This window comes from Solanum tuberosum, unplaced genomic scaffold, assembly GCF_000226075.1.
Source record: "Solanum tuberosum cultivar DM 1-3 516 R44 unplaced genomic scaffold, SolTub_3.0 scf00236, whole genome shotgun sequence".
NCBI classification, from domain to species: Eukaryota; Viridiplantae; Streptophyta; class Magnoliopsida; order Solanales; family Solanaceae; genus Solanum; species Solanum tuberosum.
This window is the reverse complement of record NW_006239160.1, coordinates 454419-475185: the sequence shown is the minus strand read 5'-3', so window position 1 is coordinate 475185 and position 20767 is coordinate 454419. Positions and strand designations below refer to the sequence as shown.

General features: G+C 36.6%; 1 protein-coding gene across 4 annotated transcripts in view; it reads left to right on the top strand.

Annotated features, from left to right (window-relative positions):
- LOC102585973 (vacuolar protein sorting-associated protein 8 homolog) overlaps positions 1 to 11536 on the top strand; it is a 33461-nt gene extending 21925 nt beyond the window's left edge. For 3 of the 4 annotated variants that reach the window (XM_006356851.2, XM_006356850.2, XM_015313189.1), the window contains 6 exons: positions 2078 to 2347; positions 2428 to 2537; positions 9196 to 9502; positions 10359 to 10766; positions 10870 to 11110; positions 11200 to 11536. In XM_006356851.2, the coding sequence (XP_006356913.1) occupies positions 2078 to 2347; positions 2428 to 2537; positions 9196 to 9502; positions 10359 to 10766; positions 10870 to 11110; positions 11200 to 11225 (1362 nt within the window). In that variant the 3' untranslated portion in view covers positions 11226 to 11536. The remainder of the gene's footprint in view (positions 1 to 2077; positions 2348 to 2427; positions 2538 to 9195; positions 9503 to 10358; positions 10767 to 10869; positions 11111 to 11199) is intronic. The other variant, XM_006356852.2, reaches the window with a different exon arrangement.
- Positions 11537 to 20767: the final 9231 nt, after the last annotated feature.

Sequence of the window (20767 nt, the reverse complement as noted above, 5' to 3'; positions counted from 1 at the left end):
GGCCACAGTCAAGGTAGTTTCAGTGTGAAAGGGGCCTATAAAAAATTTAACCCTTATGATAATCAGATTGAGGACTGGCCTTGGAAGCTTATATGGAAAGTCAAAATTCCTTATAAAGTTTCTTGCTTCACTTGGCTTGTGGCCAAACAAGCTGTTTTAACCCAAGAAAACCTCATGAAAAGGGGGATACATCTAAGTCCTAGGTGTTTTTTTTGTGAAGAAAAGGCTGAGACCGTAACCCACCTTTTTATACATTGCAGGATTACCCTTCAACTATGGGAAATGTTTCTAAGTAAGAAGGGCCTGAACTGGGCAGACTTTGAAGATCTGGGGCAGTTATGCTAACCTGTTAGACCATAAGGATAGGTGGAAAATTATACTAGCTAGCATCTGGTGGGCTGCTTGGACAGAAAGAAACCTTAGGTGCCATCAAAACAAGAGCAACAATATCCAGAAGATGAAGATGAAGTGCTTAGTTTTGTTTCATTTTTGGTGTAAACAGGAGTATAGGGAAGATCTAGAATCAAGTATGGATGTCTTAGGATCATTGTAAATTTTTGTTAAAAAGGGTTGAAGATCTTCTAGATACTCCTCCTCAATTGTAATTAGGAGACCTGTAACTTCTTGTGGCAGGTTTCTGTTTTTGTGGAAATAGAATACAAGTTGTTACCTTCTCAAAAAAAAAAAAGTACAAGCTGGTACCATATGCCATATCTTCCGGATGGACTTACCAACTTCCCACTGCCCCCAATTTCTGTAGACTTCGTTAGTTTGTTTTGAAAGTGCATTACCCAGTGTACCCCAAAAAGGCAGAAGAACATACTCCATATCTCGCTTGCTATCCTACAGTGATATAGGGAGGCGAGATGCATCTTCAGAGTGCTATAGGCACATATAGCACCTACTGTTGATGAGAGCCTCCTTTTCAAATTTTCATGTGTTAAACAAGCACTAGATAACACTATCCAGCTGAAGCAAGCGTTTCCGGTAGGAATTTTGACATTCCACACTAGCTTCCGCGGCCAATCTTCTAATTTCTGCTGCTGCTGAACATATTGAAATAGCACGATTTCACTGTAAACATACCATTTTCACTACAGCTCCACCAACTTGTCCATCATGAGTGGGGTTGACTGTTACTACTTCTAGCCTTGACCAGAAGATTTACTACTTCCTCCAGTTCCCAATCTTGAGTGTTTCTTCTAATAATTAAGTTCCATTTGGCAGCATGTAGAGATGAGGTCAAAAGGTATAGCTACTGGAATTCCTCTTTTAGAGTGTTATTTCCGAGCCATTTATCTTTCCAGAAGACCAGAACCTGATGTATCTACCATTATCTATCTTGAAATGAGTGTTTTGGTTAAATTCATCCTACAGATACTGATATTTTCCATGGACCCTCTCTTTTACCTCCAACAGATAGGTTTGACTACTTGGCAGTCTGTTTTTCTAGAGTTGTATTAGTTTTGTTATCTCGGTCTCTGTTTTATTGATCTAAATAAATTAATTGGGCAATTTTTAGTTCAACCATCTGCTGTTAGTGACTATAACTACCAGAATATATGTCGAAAAAAACAGAATATAGAACCCTTCAGGGTGGTCCAGTGGTTTGGGCTTGGGACTTCCATGTTATAGGTCTCAAGTTCAAAACCCCTTGCCAACGAAAGCAAGGGGTTTGCCTTCTGGGTCGAGCTCGTCACACCAGGCTTACCTAGTGCGGGTTACCTCTCCTATGTGGTTTGCGAGCTATTGCATAGGACAGGGGATTTACCATGTGAACACCCAAAGGGTAGCGGCTGCGGGTTTCCCTTGTCATAAAAAAAAACCAGAATATAGAGCTTTTGCTTAAAAGTCTGTTCCAGAAGCCGCTTCCATTTAGAGTCTTACCTGGAGTCGAGCTAACTGCATAGGCAGAGGGGAACTTTCCTAAAAAGCCTAATAGCAATTAACCACATTGGAAACGACGAATCACACTCTGAAAGGAGGTTGTAAAATCCTGACTGGTTCTGTAGATGCAATTTTTTCTTATACTGCCATCTAAGTGCAACGTCTTCCTTATAATTTTTTTTTTGTGTAGCTATTATGTAGGTACGAGCGTAAGTCAGTTCTCAGATTCTTGGAGACTTCCGAAAGCTACAGGGTGGAGCGCTGCTTGCATTTATGCCAGGAGTATGGAGTTATAGATGCAGCTGCTTTCTTGTTAGAAAGGGTTGGTGACATCGGAAGTGCCCTTTTGCTTGTTATATCTTCGCTCAATGATAAATTCATCCTGCTTGATTCTGCTGTTGAAAGTGAACATTGTGGTACGGCTCCGGGGCATTTCAAAGCTATTTTGAGCAAGAAAGAGGTTTTTCCCTCTAAACTCTTCTTCCATGATAAGATTTCTTGTTGTTAGGTCTAGTCCTTTAACATCTTATTTTGTTTCAGGTCACTGACATAATAGAGATTTTACGCACTTGTATTGGACTGTGCCAGAGGAACAGCCCTCGATTGGACCCCAATGAAGCAGAGAGTCTGTGGTTTCAATTGCTTGATTCGTAAGCCAATGTCCTTTATTTGCTTACTCTTACTTGCCTTTACTATTCGTGTTTGCCCAGTTTTTCAATAGCAAGACTTCAAATTCTAGTGGCAACTGCTTCCCTTCAGGCCACTTGAAATCTTTAGTTCCTTATTTCACTTCGACAGGTTTGTATTCCTGTTGGTATTGGGTTATACACCTCCTGAACAATGATCTCTAGCTTCATGTGAACATATTTAGATGTCCGTAGACTAGGGCATATAATCATTAAGGAACTGCAGCATGACTACTTGAGATAGCAGCCAACAGACTTTTGCTGAATAAAATTAGAAATTGTAATTAGTTACATCATGAATACTAATAATTATAGGTTTCAATAATCATTCTGGTCTTAGTTTCCTTAATCAAGTGTTGCATCTCAGTGGTTTATGAGTTCACAAGATCCTTAATTAGAAATCTCCCTGTTTAGTCATATCACTGAAATTGAAAATACAACAAGTTCTTTAACTTATCTAACTACTTAATGTTCTGCATGTAATAGAAATTCAATCCAATAAAACAAATTGTAGATCTGGAAAGCTTATTCAAAGTTCCACATGTTCCCAAATTAAGTAACTTCCATCTACAAGTATTATTTCTCATCAAAATAAGTATGCTCCATATATGTTTGTTTTGATCTGAAATCTTCTAAATATGAAACTTATAACTGGATAACTCCATGTTATAAGTAAACATGACAGCAGAAAATATAGCAATCCATATTTTGTTAGTAAAACAACTACAGCTACAAGGATTCCAAATTATATCGAAATTCAGAAATTCAAACCCAGTGAAAAAAATACATCAAAATAACCAATCAGAAACTTATTTTTATTTACATGAGAATGACATTTTTTTTTTTTAAACTGGTAACTTTGTGCCTATTGATAGAAACAGATCAGTACTTGGGCTGTACTAGGGCCATAATTACAAGTAAATCCAGATCCTATGATCCCATGTCTATAATGAATCTAACATATCAATAATAGATACATGATCATTAGACCGAATCTGACTACACCAAAAACATAGAATCAAGATACAATTCAATTTGATTTGTTCTATACTATTTTCTATGTTCTCAAAACACCTAGAATTTCTCTCCTTCCAGATTGTCCACCATATGCTGGCTGGTATGATTCTCCACCTACTTCTGCTTCTTGCCAGAACCCAGCTTCTTCCCAACTTTGAAGGGGCCTCTGTAACCTTTCCTGGCATAGTCCAGGAGAAACCTTTAAGGTTTATGAATAGCCTCCAAATCTGACATGTGATCTTGCAGTGAAGGAACAAATGCCGAACAGTTTCTGCTTGTTCTCCACAAAAAATGCATCTCGGACATAAAATTATCCCCTTTTTCATCAGATTGTCTTGTGTAAGGACAACTTCCTTAGATAGGAGCCAAATAAAACATGATACTGACATTTAATATCAAGCAAGTGTTAGAACTCATGTATTTTTGTGCATAAATTGTATATAATAACATCTAATTTAAAAGTGTGGTAGTTGGAAGTCATGTTTATTTGTTCCTCAGGATTAGTTTTTTAGATAAGTAAAAAGAGTTTTTCTTTTTTCAGGACAAATAAAACATGATTTTGAGCTATTTTCTATCCATAATATTCTTTTCTATGTACTCAATGGATTTCAAATCAGTGAGCATTGAAATGGATCCTTCTACTTCTTGGGAGGAGTTGGCACCCAATGTGATTCAGGTTCCTCTTCTATGGCTACTCTCAGTCCATTCACCTATTTTGTTGAATGGTAGTAGAGGAAGACAAATGAGATCACCTTTTAGATTCGGGAATATGTGGTTAATTGTGGATGATTTCGGGGTAGAGTTGTTAACTGGTGGAGTAGTTATGTGGTGGAGGGAAGGCCATCTTTTAGGCTAGCCAAGAAGTTGAAATTGCTTAAAGTCTACATAAGGTTGTGGAATAAAGAGTTTATTTGGGAGGGTAGAGGTGAAGATAAGGGAAAGTATGAACGAAGTAAGGGGATTTGGAGAGGATAATAGTGTGGAGGGAGTTAGAAGAGAGGAAAAAAGGATGGGAAAGGGAGGTAACTGACTTGGTTTTTGCCCGAGAGGTCAATTGGAGGCAGAATCGAGGGGAGTTATGGTTAAAGGAGGGGGACTCTAACACAAAATTCTTCCACAGGATAGAAGTCGCAAATAGGAGAATGTTATAAATTTGGTGGAGGTCGATGGGGTGAGCCATGTGTGGAAGGAGGAAGTAGAAGGGGCAGTAGTAGATTTTTATGAAAAATTATCTAAAGAGGAAGCAGAGTGGAGGGACTACATTTGTGGTTTAGGAGAGGACAATTGAGGAAGAGATGAAAAAAGTTGTGGAGTGTTGTGCGAGTGACAGTTCCGGGCACAAATGGTTTCTCTTTCGTTTTTTTTTCGAGCAATAATACGATCAAAACTGATGTTATTGATACTTTGTTGAGTTCCAAAATAGAGGTGAATTCAAAAGAAGTATGAATGCCTCGTTCATTGTCATCATCCCTAAATGTGATGGAGCGATGAGCATAAAGGATTATAGACCTATGATTCTGATGGGAAGCATATACAAGATTATATCTAAGATATTTTACGTTAGACTTAAGAAGGTGCTGGATGAGACCTTTTCCACTACACAATGCTTTTGTGGAGGGCAAACATATTTTGGATGTAAATTTGGTGGCAAACGAAGTGGTGGATCCAAGATAAAAGTAAGGGATGTTCGGTGTGTTGTGCAAATTTGACCTTGAAAAGGCTAATGAATCATGTAAATTGGAAATTCCTAGATTCCATTATGCTTCAAATGCAATTTGGGGAGAGGTGGAGGAAGTGGATCTGCTTTTGTATATCTTGGGTGAGATTTTCTTCATTGGTGGTTGGTAACCCGTGCGGCATTTTGGGAGCTCAAGGGGTTTGAGAATTGAGACAAGGAGACCCTCTATCACCGATGTTTATTCTTGTTATGGAAGCTATGAGCACGATGATGGATAAAGCTATCTTGGAGGGTTACTTGAAGAGTTTCGATGCTGTAGTTGGGAGTGTAAGGGCAATTTCAATGTCACACTTGTTAGCAGATGATACCTTGGTTTTTTGTGATGCAGTCAAGACCTAACTTGACTATTTAGGCCAAGTTCTTATTTGGTTTCGGGCAGTGTCAGACCTTAAAATTAATTTGAGGAAGTGTGAGATTATTCCTGTGGGAGAGGTGCATAACATTGGTGTAAAGAAATGGATCTTGAACCTAGGGTTGGGAATTCGGTAATTTGGTTCGGTTTTTTTTTTTTCGGTTTTCAGTTCTTGTACCACGTGTACCGAACACCGAACCGAATTATTTTGGTTCGGTTCGGTTTATATTATTTTGGTTCGGTTTTTGTTAGTTCGGTTTTTTGTTACAGGAGGGTAGTCAATCGTGAATAAGCATCACTAACAGAATGGTGCTTGTTGTCAACGGAAAGAGAGCTGGCTTCTGATTCTTCTTCTCTACCTGTTGTACTAAGATGCCGCATTAGTACACTTCCATGTCCTATCTCAACAGAAACCATAGGCTTGTCACTCTCAAAAAGCACTACCTGCTGGAGTGCTGCTTCGATGGTCGGCTGGCGGCTGCTGCTGGTCGGCTGGAGCTGCTACTGGTCGGCTGGCGGCTTCTGCTGGTCGGCTGCTAGTCGGCCGGTCGCTGGTCGACGCACCGCCACCGGAAGTGGAAGTGGGAAAAGCCGGTCAGAGAAAGCGGTGCCTAAGAAGAATGAAAACTCAAGTTAAAAGTGAAGCGTGGTCACTGTTATTCAGTGACCTAATTCAATTGTGCATATACTAATATTTATTATTTAATAATTAATATAATATTAATATATATTATAATTATAATATAATATATTTCGGTAAACTGAAATACCGAATAATACAAAAGTCACATACCGAAAACCAAACCGAAATACCGAAAAATACGAAAATTTATACCGAATACCGAAACCGAAACCGAAACCGAAATACCAAAATAATTTGGTTCAGTTCGGTATTTCGGTTTTTCGATATTTATGCCCAGCCCTACTTGAACCTAACTCAACCCCAAAATCTAGCTCATGAGGGAAGATTGCTCAAGTCCATATAAGGACAACAATTAACTTCATCCCACCCAATGTGAGACTCACACACCCCTCACACCCAAGACTGGACATCTGGAGCGTGAGCAATATATGATGGGCGCCCAACATTTGGTAAATAGTAAATTGGGATGATCTTGGCTCTGATAATATGCTAAATAGACCTTAGGCTTTACTCAACCTCAAACACTAGCTTAAGGGGGAGGATTGTCCATAGCCATATAAGAGTCCAAGTCACTTCATCATCCGCCCATGTGGGAGTGTTCTTTCACCCTCTTTCCCATCGCACGTCCAAACATAGTCGGGGACATAGTTCGGTACTGGAGCGTGAACAATCTGTCTAGGGGCCCAACACTGGAGGCCCGACTTAGATACCATGTTAAATTTACCTTAGCATGAGGGGAGGATGGCTCAAGTTCATATAAGAAAACCAATTAATTTCATCTCACCCGATGCGAGACTCAACAATTGTATTGCTTGATAGAGTCCAAAATTGTAGAGTTGGGGCTCTTCGATTAGATATCTTGAAGTACTGGTAGGTGCCTCAAAACAAGGATCATTCGGCTAAGTTGCTTGGACTTAGGGGCGGGTATCCGACACGGATGCAAATCCAAGGGTCGGATTCGGCAAAATCTAAATTTTAATATTCGGAGGTATGGATCAAGGTATGGATACGGGTGTGGGGATTCGACTAAACAATCCAAAATTATAAAATGGAGATTTAAAAATATTCTAAACTTTGAAAGACCCCCAACTTCTTCTTTCACGCTCTCTAGTTCTTCCCCTCCAAAAAAGAAAAAGAAAGTCATTCAAGGCCTTCCACCAACTCTCCTTACAGAGCGTTGCCACTGTCTACCATAAGTCGGAACACAAGTAAACAACCACTTGAATTCTTTGTTTCTCTCCATTTGGCTTGAAATATGAAACAATGAATATTGACCAACAGGAAAAGCTAAAACAAGAGACAAAGGGACTATATGCCATTTCTCATGTCTTAAATTTATTTCATCTTTTATCAAAATCTCAATTTTCCCCAAAATTTGTCGACAAAGTATCCAATGTGGGTTGACCGAATCCCACACGTATCCTGCACCCGCCTCGTGTCAACACGGGTGTGAAAACAAAAATGAAGAGTCCGCGCAACTTAGTCATACGGTGTGGAATCTGGTTCTTTAGAGGGTTGAGAAAGACTAGCGGGGAGGCCCTCTGGAAGAGACTAGCAGGGTGGTAGAAAAGATATTTGTCCAAAGGTGGAAAAGAAGTGCTTATTAAGAGCACATTATTGAACATTCCAACATACTACATGTTTTTGTTTCATGCTTTGACATTGGTCACTGAAAAGTTGGGAAATATTCAGAGAAATTTTCTTTGGCATGTGGTGGGAGACTATCATAGTTCCTAAAAAATAGGGAGTCCTTAAAATTAAGATTTATAAGTTTTTAATAAAGCTTTATTTGGAAAATGGTTGTGGAGGTTTGGGCCACTTTGGGGTGGAGGTACAAGCTTTGTGGAGGGGGGTGATAGTTGATGAATATGGAAATTACGGAGGGGGTTGGAAAACTAGAGATATCGTTTTGCCTTTCAGTTATGGTTTGTGGAGGAATATCATGAAGGGATAGGATAATTTTGTGGAAGATCTCTCAGTCAAGGTCGGAGATGGTAGAGAGTTTAATTTTGGGGACATAGCTAGTGTGGGAACATATTATTGAAATGTGGATTTCAGAGTTTGTATAAACTTTCTTGCCAAAGAGGCTTGACAATTCAACAAATTCAGGAACACAAAGTAGAGGGAATTTTCAAGATTGGGAAATGGGTGAGTTTCAAAGATTGTTAGCCCCACTTCATTGTTCATTGGAAAGTCAATCCAGTGGATAATCTTTGGTGGTGGGGCCTGGGAAATAATGGTATGTTCTCTGTACGTCCTTTTCCTGAGGAACTTTCGGTTAAGGAGGAGTTTGTTCCCATGCAAGTGTTCCAAGGGTGCCGAGGATGATGTGTTTTTTCACTTGGCTAGTCACTAGAGGGTTGATCTTGATAGCAGAAGCTTGTCTGCATCAGTTGGTGTTACATGTGTAAGGAGAGGGGCAAGGACATGGATCATCTTCTTCTACATGTGGGTTAACCATGAGATTATGATGGATACATATAGGTGGTTTGACACTCATTAGGCAATGCCAAAAACTGTGAGAGAGTTGGTGTTCAGTTGGAAGAGCTGGAGAAGGAGGAGAAGACGAAGAGTTTGGAACATGGTTCCGCTTGCGTTATTGTGGTTAGTTTGGAGAGAGTTGAGCTTCTCTCAGTTGATGAGTAGTAATCTCCGATTGCTCATTTTCTTTTGGTGTAAAGAGAAAGTTGCTGGTTGTATAGATGATTGGGTAGAGTTTGTAGAGAATCATGTTTTGTAGATTCTTTACTTTTTGGCATATCCCTTGCATATTGCCAATATGGCCATGTTAATGGATGAAAATATGTTTACTTGATTTTAAAAAAATTCATCTGCATCACCTATTAATTCCCTCTTTTTATTCCTTGTACAGTTTTTGTGAGCCTTTGATGGATTCACATGATCATATAATAAGATATAAAGAAGAAGAATGTGTGCAAGAAGGCGAGTGGGCTTGCAAAATTCAGTGGAAGGTGTCAAAATCTCATAGAAATGCTCACATCCTCAGGAAATTGCTCTCTGTGTTTATCAAAGAGATTGTTGAAGGAATGATTGGATATGTAAGCCTCCCGAGGATCATATTAAAGCTTCTTTCTGATAATGAGACACAGGAATTTGGTGATTTCAAACCTACTATACTGGGGATGCTTGGAACATATGACTTTGAGAGGCGGATTTTGGTAGGTTTCCTCGTCTCTTTTTCATCTCTCCTTTTTTTTTTTTTTTGTTAATTATAAATGGCATGTCAATTGTTCATCATCCATTCACACGATCTAAAATTGTAAATTGGTTGTGAACATTTACTTAAATAGGTCTTTCCTTGTTGTTTGGTGTCTGAATGTCATCTGTTGGCCTACACCTTTTTTTTAATTGGTTGTAGAAAGAATTCCCATATCTGGCTACTCAATGTGTTAAACCTTTTATGTCTCTCGATTTCTCACTAGGAAACCTTTGATTAATTGATGAAAATATGAAGTGAAAAATAATTAATGTCCTCTTGTGCATGAGTTGAAGTCTGTATTCTTGCATCTGTGACATCCTTTGGAAGCAACTCTTTCTGTTGCTTGATGCCCAATTTCAAAATACCTGAACTTCTATGTTAGGAACCTCAATGTGGAAGTTGATTTTGCAACAATCGTTCAAGGGACTGATCCTTCAGTACTTGCTTGATTTATTTTGTCCGAGTAGCTGGAGATGCAGCACAATCATCATTCTTGATTTCTAACCAGAACAGCTAATTAGAAAACGAAATAAAAAATTGGTAATTTTCATTGGAATTAGTGCAATGAAGTTCGTATCAGCAAAGTAATATGACTGCGTTAAACTTTTTACTTGCCATTTTATCCTGTAAAGGCCTTCTAGGTTTCCAGAGTTTTCCTTTTTTTTTTTTTTTGTGTTTGGGTGGGTGGGTGTTGACAAGTTCTAGCTCTTCAAGGCTAGACTCCTTTCTGATAAAGGATTCAGATCTGGACGCTTAAAGTAATTTACCAATCTCTGACAAGTATTTTCATACTCTTCTTTCACACATTGTTACAGGATACTGCTAAATCATTGATTGAAGATGATACATATTCCTCCTTGAGCTTACTGAAACGAGGAGCTTCTCATGGATTTGCACCTCGGAACCTCCTATGTTGCATTTGTAACTGTCCCCTCACAAAAGATTTCTCAGCTTCTAGCATTCAAATTTTTACTTGTGGTCATGCAACACATCAGCAATGTGAACCTCAGGAAAGTGAAGCATCAATCAGGGGTAACTCAACAGGATGTCCTATTTGTATGCCAAGAAAGAATTCGGAGAAGTTGAGAAGTAAATCTATGCTTGTGCAGAATGTATTGGTGAAGTCTATATCAAAATCCCATCAAACAAATGGTAGGACTGGTCTATTTCCACACGAGAATGATGGTTTCGACAACTCCTACGGACTTCAGTCTGTTTCAAGGGTATGAAAGTTCACTATTAATAATTCTATGCTTGATACTCCCATGTCCTTACCCCTGCACCCCAAAAATCTAGGCTCGACTGATCACATGTGAAATTATGCAGTTTGACCTCCTCCTTAATCTTCAAAAAACCCACCAGTCTATGCAAATAGAGAATATCCCTCAATTGAGGCTTGCACCACCTGCTGTATACCATGAAAAGGTTAAGAAAAGAAATGTTCCCTCGGCTGGAGAAAGCAGCAATGGTCTGGCAAAACCGGAGAAACCAAGTAGGAGTAAGCATCTCAGAGACGTTAAACTGAAGGGGTCGTCTTTAAGGTTCCCCCTAAAAACAAATATATTTGGTGAGATTGCTGTTTTGTTCTACACATTCTTGATCCTTAGAAATTGTACCTCATATTTCTAAACCTTTCTTAAATGTCATCTTTTGTAGGTAAAGAGAAGAACATTAAGCTGTGACAGTAACACTTTCTAGCTGGATGCAATCGTTGTTTTCCTGGTATATCTTCGCTACCTTGTATATTATAGCAGAAACTGAATTCGCGAGAGGGACAAAGTATGGCTACTGAGGGAGGTTAGAGATTTAGGATGTTTCTGCTCTGTACATTTGTTATCTGCCCCATTTTATTTATGAAAATAAAAAACAGTATAAGAAAGCAATGCTCTGATGTAGTGCTTAGATGAGTAGTGAGTTTATAGAAAATTTCAACCTTGTATTTTTTTCTCCGTAAAGTAAAATATATTTGAGGATACTGGATATTGCTATGTGATTTTCTTAATTATGTCATAATTAAGTGAAAAGAAAAAAGTTACACTGTATTTCCAAAATCCACAACATACAAGCAGTATTGTTTTCCCCAATCCGCAATCTGCCCCGTGTGAATTTTTTTTTAAAATATTTCAAACCCACCCCGCTTTTCCCTATGAGAACGATTACTCTTTGTGTGTATTCACTTTTTTGCTGATTTGGTGACTCGAAGCCAATGCTAGATGTAAAAAAGTGAGTGTCTACCATCTAAGTAACTTCATCTTGTCTATTTATAATTAGTATAAGTATCGAGAAGAAATTCTTTTGTTTTAATCAACCATATATAATAAATAAGCTTTGATTCCTTCAATTATATTATATTGTTGCATTACTTGAAAGCTGAATTCTGCAAGGCTGGTCAAAGTTTTTTTCCCCTAGTAAAATGGCCAACGAATATGTACAAATAGCAAACAGAAAAAATATATAGAACAAACTAAATACTCCATATATACAAAAAATTTGTTATCGCGCTGTCAATTGATTTAATATAAATTCTGACATCAGTCATTTACTGGTATAACTTTGAATGCAGTTTCGCATATGGTGAACAAAATTGAATCGAAAATTGAGTTTAAAAAAAAACAGATTAGGGGTGAATAAAATTGAATTGAAAATTGAGTCAAATTGAAAAAAAATAGACTTGTGGTTTGGTATTGAAAAAAAAAAATTCGACTATACTTTGGTTGATTTGATTTTAACTAAAAATAAGTTAATATGAGACCAAATCAACTCAACATTTTATATATAATTTTATATTTTATATATATTTTTTTTTTTATATTTTATATATTATTTTACAGGATTAAAAATAAAGGTAACAACAATATTTTTGTAGGATAAAAAATATGGACTTTATTTATTTTGTAACAACAATATGTTTGTGGTGAATTTTTCGTATATAGTGGTTTGATTTGTGGAGTGATTTTTAAATTTATTTTGTTCGATATTTTTAATTATATTTAATTTATCATGTTAATATTATAACGTAGTTTGACTCTCAAAAACACTTTTTAAAAAAAATAGCCAAACACAATTTGCTTATCAAAATTATTTTTCAAATAAATTAGCCAAACACAATTTTTTTTTTCTTTCAAAAGCACTTTTAGAAAAAGTCATTTTACAAAAGTGCTCTTAGAAATAAACAGTTTTTAGTAGCAATGCTAATGCAATCTCATGTTCGGATGTGAATAATTGAAAATGCAGGCATGTCAGCTCATAAATAGATTTTTTGTTAGTATTTTTTGTCCGTTTTTATCCAGCACATTTCCTACAAACATAAGACACTTAATAAGCTTAATATAATCCAATAATACATAAACACATGAGGTGATAATATACTTGAAATATATGGTTTTGAGCTGTATATCAGTTATTTATAGCAATATATTATTTTTTCAATTTTGATTCCATTCATTCGCAAACACCCCTAATAAATAAGGAAAAGTTATAAAGCACTATCTAATATGGATATGATTAATCTTTATAGTAAACTCCAATTTTTGACAAGAATATAAACAATCAGAAAACAATTTATTTTCAATAATTGTTTCAATCTCTATCGGTAAAAGCTATATATCAGAAGGTTCTCCGAAACTTAATTTGTTCTCCAATCATAAATGTCATAAAGCGATTAAACAATCAACACTGGATCAGTAGTCAAACTAGTTTTCAATTCCTGAAAGCTTTTCTCACAATCTTTAGACCATTGCAACTTAAGTCTTCTTTTGAGTCAACTTAGTCAAAGGAGAAGAAATTGATGAACCCTTCTACAAACCTTCTATAGTAACCAGTCAAACCTATTAAACTCCTTATATCAGTTGGGGATATGGGTCAACCTGAATACCTTCATTGGAAATAATGTGACCTAGGAATGCCTCAGAATTCAGCCAAAATTCACACTTTGAAAACTTTGAAAATGACTCACAGTCCTTTGACCTTGAGAGTCTGGAGAACTAGTCGGAGGTGACTGACATGTTCCTCCTTTCTTCTGGAGTAGATTAGGATATCGTCGATGTCAAAAACAATAACAAACATATCCAAGTACTACTTAAATTAAGTCTCTGATCCATAAATGTTGCAAGAGCGTTAGTTAAACAGAAGGAAATAACAAGGAACTCAAAGTGATTGTAACAGGTCATGAAAGTCATCTTCAGGATGTCACTTTCTCAGCTTTCAACTGATGATAGCCGAATCTGAGGTCTATATTAGAGAAACAAGTGGCACCCTGAAGTTGGTCGAACAAGTCATCAATTCTAGGGAGGGGATACTCATTCTTTATGGTGATCTTGTTCAACTAGCGATAGTCAATACACATCCTATGGAACCGTTTTTCTTTCACATGAAAAAGACAAGAGCACCCTAAGGTGAGACACTCGGTCTGATGAAACCCTCATAAGTGAGATCCTTCAACTATTCTTTTAACTCTTTCAACTCAGTTGAGGCCATTCTATATGGTAGAATAGAGATGGGTTGACTATCAGGAAGGACATAGATTCCATAGTCTATCTCCCTGTCGGGAGGGACTCTAGGAAGATAGTTAGGAAGGACTTCTAGGAACTCACTCATGATTGGAACTGAATGAAGGGGTGGGTCTCAACACTAGAGTCTTTACCTTTGATTATATGGTAGATACACCCTTTGGAAACTAACTTTTTAGCCTTAAGGTATAAAATGAAAGGACCGTTAAGCACTGTTGGCTACCTTCCCACACTAGTACCAACTCACCTAGAAACTAAAACTTTATGACTTGGGTCCTACAATCAACTGAGACATAATAAGCATATAACCAATCCATGCCTAGAATGACATCAAAATCCACCATATCTAACTCAACGAAGTTAGTCGTGGTGTCTTTATGATGAATTGAAATGGTGCAATTTCTATAGACTCTCTTAGCAAGAATAGACTCATCAAAATGAGAAGAAACAATGAAATGCTATCGAAGTTGTTCGGGACCAATCCCAAATTTCATGGCTGTATTTGCTTGCATTGGTTCCAGGGAAAACCTCAGTTTTTGTGGTATTTCTCTGACTGGCGGTACACTTTGGAGGCATGATCTAAAATACGCAAACACATGAGTTAGAAGAAGCTTTTATACATTTGAACTTTATCACACAAACTAAAATATGAAAGAAGGGTGATATTTCCTAATGTCATGTAGCCTTCCTATTATAGATGTGGTGCTTTTCACACCCATAAGGACTCTACTAGACACAATTTCATAGACATCATAGGAAACTTGAAATTTATGCTTTGATACCAAGTTTGTCACTCCCCGAGCTTATACCCTGGGCATGTCCAACATTCGAAAACCATTGCTGGTCCCAAGTGAACTTTTAGCCTGACTGACTACTGAGTGATAGACTAAACAACTATGGAGAAGCTTTTAAAGAGAAGAGCATGTAAATCATTTAAAGATACTTTAAGTAGAGGTCTAATATAAATTTGAATAATGATAATATTGTTGAACATCTAAATATCAACCACTCAATTGACTCACTAACTTGTCCATGAAGCCTCCTCTAAACTGAAATAGGTGTTAGGACAAGACCCACAACTACCTAAATAATAACTAAGTTTCTAATAAAACTGAAAGACATAATTGATAAGGAGCCCTCTGAAAGTAAGGAGGTCTCACCAAATACTAATGGAGGAAAGATCTCAATGAAGCGCCTATTATCAATCCTGAACACCTATATCTACATTATAAAATTATGCAATGTCGAATGACGTCAGTATATGAAATGTACGGTATGTAAAACGACTGAAATAAACATTGACTAACTGAAATACGTATGTTGTAAGGGAACTGAAAGTAACCCAAGTTGAAGTAAAACATGTAAATGTAATAAAAACAAGCAAATTGTTACAACTGAGTTAATGCAATATACAAAGACTAAAATAATATACTTTACTTTTCTTAGGGGATTTTCATAACCGGAAATCATCATTAAGAGAGTTGTGATGATACAATGTCTTGCCCACATAGCCAGAGCCATCCAATACTTTGCCAGGGTAAAGGAGGAGATGAACTTATGGATCCATCTTTAAGACCTTACCATAGGTTGTGTGAGGAGTTTCCCGAATCAATTATATGATCCTATCCTATGATGGCTGCGTGGTTTATGGAGTTAGAGTTATCTAAACGCTTACCCAACTCGATGCTCAATACTACTCCCAACATTTGCATTAATGCTTATATAAATACATGTGTTTAGTAAATACTCAAAAGTACTTCTTTGAAATCATACTAAACTTTCCTATAACTGACTACTTCTTTCTAAAATTGATGATTCTTTCTCTAAAACTAGTCATGCACTTACTATGGAAATAATACATTTGAAACGCTTAGTGTTCCTTTAGAACTCTTCTTAAATGATAACTTAAATAATTGAAACATACTTTGAGTCTGAAAACAATTAATGCATGGAAGTAAAAGTGCAAAAACTTTCAAACAATTCCTTGCTAATTAGAGTTCATGCTGTAAAATATGCATGAACAATAATCACGGATCAGAAATACATGAAGAACTAAAATATCAATGATAAGAATCAGAAATCAATGAAAAGGAAGTAAAGGCAGTTCAAATTCATGAAACGTGGGATAAAAACCCTAGGTTTAATCTCACTAACTAAACTCTAGATGTAGGGCATGAGGATGAACTTAATCCATCACTATGACAGCCTTACATACATGAGAGGACAAGAGTTTTTAAAGAAATTTGATGGAGATGCTTGAAACCCTAGATTTGCTTTTTGATTCTTGTTCTAAGTCTTGGGAACAATTATGAGAATAATTTGGATGCATAGTACTGACAAGGTACTTAATTGGGTCCCAAAACGTCAGGGATTAGGCTTAGAAAGGGTGGGAAAAAACTAAAATATTCCCTTAAAAAAATTGACGGAGCCTTTTACGGTTCGTATGTTCTTCTACGGGCCGTAGAAGTCTAGATTTTTGGGTTTCTAAAGTTCTGTTTTATGGACCCTTTTATTGGCCATAAACCCTTTATGAGTTGTAGAATGGTTTGTAAAATGAGACTTGATTCTTTTATGTTTACGGAACAATCTATGGCCCGTAGATCCTTTCATGGGTTGTAGAGTGGTCTGTAAAATGAGATTTCTCAGTTTTTTTCAAAACTTTATTCCATGAGACCATCTAAAGTCCGTAGATCCTTTCATGGGTTGTTGAATTGTTTGTACTATTCATACTTCTGGAGACTTAGAATTTTTTTTAGCTTTTTCGGGTTTGATTTGAACTTAGGATTTTTCTGAGGTGTTACAAGTGGGTCTTGCTAGCTAAAGACTAGCCACTTGAGCAGCCCTTGCACCACTTTAGCTTCTAGGGAGCTGCTTTAGCGGGCCTTGACATCGAGGGCCTAGCAACTTTAGCGGCCAAGTGATCGCTTTTGTGGTCCTCACTGGTATTTTATGCTCTCATTTCTCATATTTTTCTTCAAGTTTGAGATTTTGGAGAGCTCGATTTTTTGTGGGAAATTGCTAGTTATTGTGGGAATTGGTTTGAGAGTTGTTTTGCGAAATTATTAGGCTCATTGGTTGGGCGTTCGACCCGTAAGTCTCCCTCCCTTCCACTCTGTTTTTAGCTTCAATGGTGATTGTTGATCATATTGGTTCATGACCTATTTCGGATTGTTTGAAGCTTCACATTATGCTCGTTTTTAGGGTATAAGATCCTTGAGCTGAATGAGACCAATTGACAGAGTCAATTACATGATTCCTTGCGCGGGTCTTGTAATGTCATTTTGGATTCATTTTTAGTCCCGTTTCCAATTATAGCAAATTGGGTGTCAAAACATCCATATTGACATTGTAATCATTTATTTGTTAGCATGTTAGTGATCACCAGTGGTTCAAAATGGTAACACTCTAGTTTAGTGATTTCAGAGGGCGCTAGATCGGTTTTGAGGTAGGCTACGACTTACCAATTTTAGATTGAGCTTGTGTTGGTATTTACATGTTGTTTAGCTAGTTTTGGGAAGGTTCTTAGAATGTCTTCATGTTTAGTTGATATTAATCGTGTCTTAGCCTTCTTTTCAGTTAATTTCAGGGTAATTAATTATGACTACCATTTGTCCATTGTAGTATCATGCCATGTGTAACTATATGTCTGGTTGTATTGATCTTGGCGACTTATGATTTCCCTTAGCCTAGATGTAGGCTAGTGATTGTCGTAAAATTGGTATTTTGGAGCCACTATGCCTTAGAATCCTCCAACATCATTTCAGACGGTTCTAGCTTCCTCTAGACTGATGTAGCAGACTTGGGTTTGATATAGTATGAATCCTTAGCTCGGTGTCAGATATGATCCTATTGAAATTTAACCCATAACTTACCTATTCTATGTCCCGACGTGTTTTTGATTATTATTTTAGACCTCGTTGGTTACATTAGATCAAAACATAGGTTTCGAGCTAGAGTAAGTCCCTTCTGACTCTAAAGGCGGTACCGAAATATGGTTCATTTCTTGCCTAATGTTGATCTTGTGATGTTGGAGTTCTTTAGCGTGTTATAACAACAGTTCAAGTCTGGGCATTCTTCTTCTAGTCACTATTTGAGGTCCGTACAGATTTTTACTAGCTGCGGTTTGAGTCCAGGGCACACATCTGTTAGTTGGGTTTGAGTTTTGACGTCTTGTTTCCATTGGGGTATCTTCGGGGTGTCTTCACTACAAATTAAGTCCGGTGTCAACCGTTTCAGTTCCAGATTATACTTAGTCATAGCTAGGGATTTCTTTAGCTCTTATGTGTGCTCGTCGAGTTTATAGGGGTCCATTTGGGTTATTTACCTTTTCAATTGTGCACGAGTGGACCTTCCGGGCTTATGGGGTCCGATTAGGTTATATATAACTGCTTTACATTACCGCCGTTCCTTCTAGATTATTGAGATGTATAGTTAGACTTTCTGCTATTGTCCCATATATTTGACTCTTAACTACCGTCTATTTCCTCTCTTTTCATTATGCATTTTCTTTTCGAGATTAGTAGGCCTATGATGCCTACTGGGTACCTATTGTTTTGATACTCATGCTACATTCTACATCTATTTTTCTGATGCAGATTCACGCGCCAGCCGACAACATTGATTCTAGTGCAGCAATGTGGATTTCTGGATATGGTGGGTGAGTTGATGGCGTCTTAGTTTGACTCATCTCCATTTGCGTATTGTTTTTTTCTAGTCTTTTGTATTCAAGATAAGTTTGCCTCATTTTGGTTATTTTGTAGCTTGTACTCTTTTTAGTAGCTTTGTACCTTCACCCACTTGGTCGTGGGATTGGATCTTGTACTATTGTATATATACTTATTTCATTCCTTCTTTTCGCTGTCTATTTCACTATTTTGTTGTTTTCTTTCCGTTGTTTTATGGTTTCTACCCGATATGCGTGTTACTCGCCATTTCGGGATATGAGTTGGCTTACCTACCTGTGAGTTATGGTAGGTGCCATCATGACTTGAGTTTTTTTTTTTTAAACTTTTTTATTTAATGACTGATTTGAGTTTTAAATCCCCCTTGTCTATCTATTTGCTTATTAATATTTGAGATTTTTCATTCTTTTTCATTTTTAGTGTAAAAATGAGAAATATAAAGAATAAAGTATACTAAATGGAAGAAAGAAAACATAGGTAAGAAAGTATTCAAAACTATTTTTCCGGTTATATAGTAATCAGAGAAGGACCTAAAATGCCCTCAAGTATTTAAATTGGTACAAAATTACTCTCCATTCACCTTCGGTCCTAAAATACCCTCGGCGTCCACCTTTTGGCTCAAAATACCCTAGATGTTATCCTTTAGCTCATATTTGCCCTTATTTTTAATAGGACCCTTAAAAGTATAATTATTAAATATTTTTTTATTATGTTGCCTAATGTGATTGGTCCAAATTTAAACCCTTCTCAAATATATAATAAAAATCATATTTTAAAAAAAAACATGTGATTTTATAAAATCACATATGATTCATATTTTGACCCAATACATTTGAAAATAATTAATTTCATAATATCTTCCTATTGACCTATTTTAAATCAAACCCAGATTATTATAATCCATCTCATAAATGTGGATCCAACTAAAATCATACACCCCAAGTGATTGTCCATCTTATTTTTTTTTAATCATTTTCATTAATATAAAATTTTCTATCAATTATTCAAATGTCTTGTTCATTTCCCCTTTTTTTCCCTTTTTAATCTCTTATTCTTATTAGGATATCCGGGACTCAAACTTGAAATGAACTCACATGTTTATATTTAGTTAATTTGTATTATTGTCAAGGTGGGATGAGGGTGGGGATAGGAGAAGTGATTATTTTATTCTTTTATTTTGAATTTTGGACACAAAAAAAAAGAAAATGCAGTATTCTTACATATTTTCTTAATTAAGTCATCTTTTATTGACCTAATTATTTCTATATGTATGTCACCATTATTTTTCTCCTTTTTTCTCTCTTGTTTGTCATAAATTGAAAAAAATAAATTTAAAATGGTGGACAAGATCCAAATAGAAAAAAAATGGAAGAGATATGAAGTGAAGGAGAGGGGGGGGGGGAGTGTAGAGAGTAGATGCCTAACCTTTTTTTTTTGTTAATTAACTATGTAATTCAAAATCAAGTCAATCATGTGAGCTCATAATTTAAGTAATTTCAAATTATTTTAACGGAAAAAGGGCCTAAAATGCCCTTAAACTATGGATTTTGGTACAACATTACCCCCCCTCCACCTTATGAGTATGATCTATTTGACATAAGAGTATTTCTGAGCCAAAAGATTGACATCAAGAGTATTTAGGGGGCCCAAAGGTGGATGAAGGGTAGTTTGGTACCAATTCAAATAGCTGAGGGGGATTTTACGCTCTTCTCCGCATTGTAATTTAGTTTTAGTATCTGAAAAAAAAGTAGAGGAATTTATGACAAAAATATACAAGAAGATAAGTGAAAATATAAATTTGATCATCAAGATAACATGTTACGCCCTGAGTCTACACCCTGAACGTGGCCGACACTTGAGAACCATTGCTTGCCCCCAAACGAACCCTTGGCGTGGCTGGCTGCTTAGTGGAAGACTTACTTAAGAAAATAGGGAACTTTAAATGCATAATTAAACTCAATAGTCTCAATTTAAACTCAACTCAATAAATGTCTTGGAATACTTAATAAAGTATACGTAATAGTCTCAAGATCT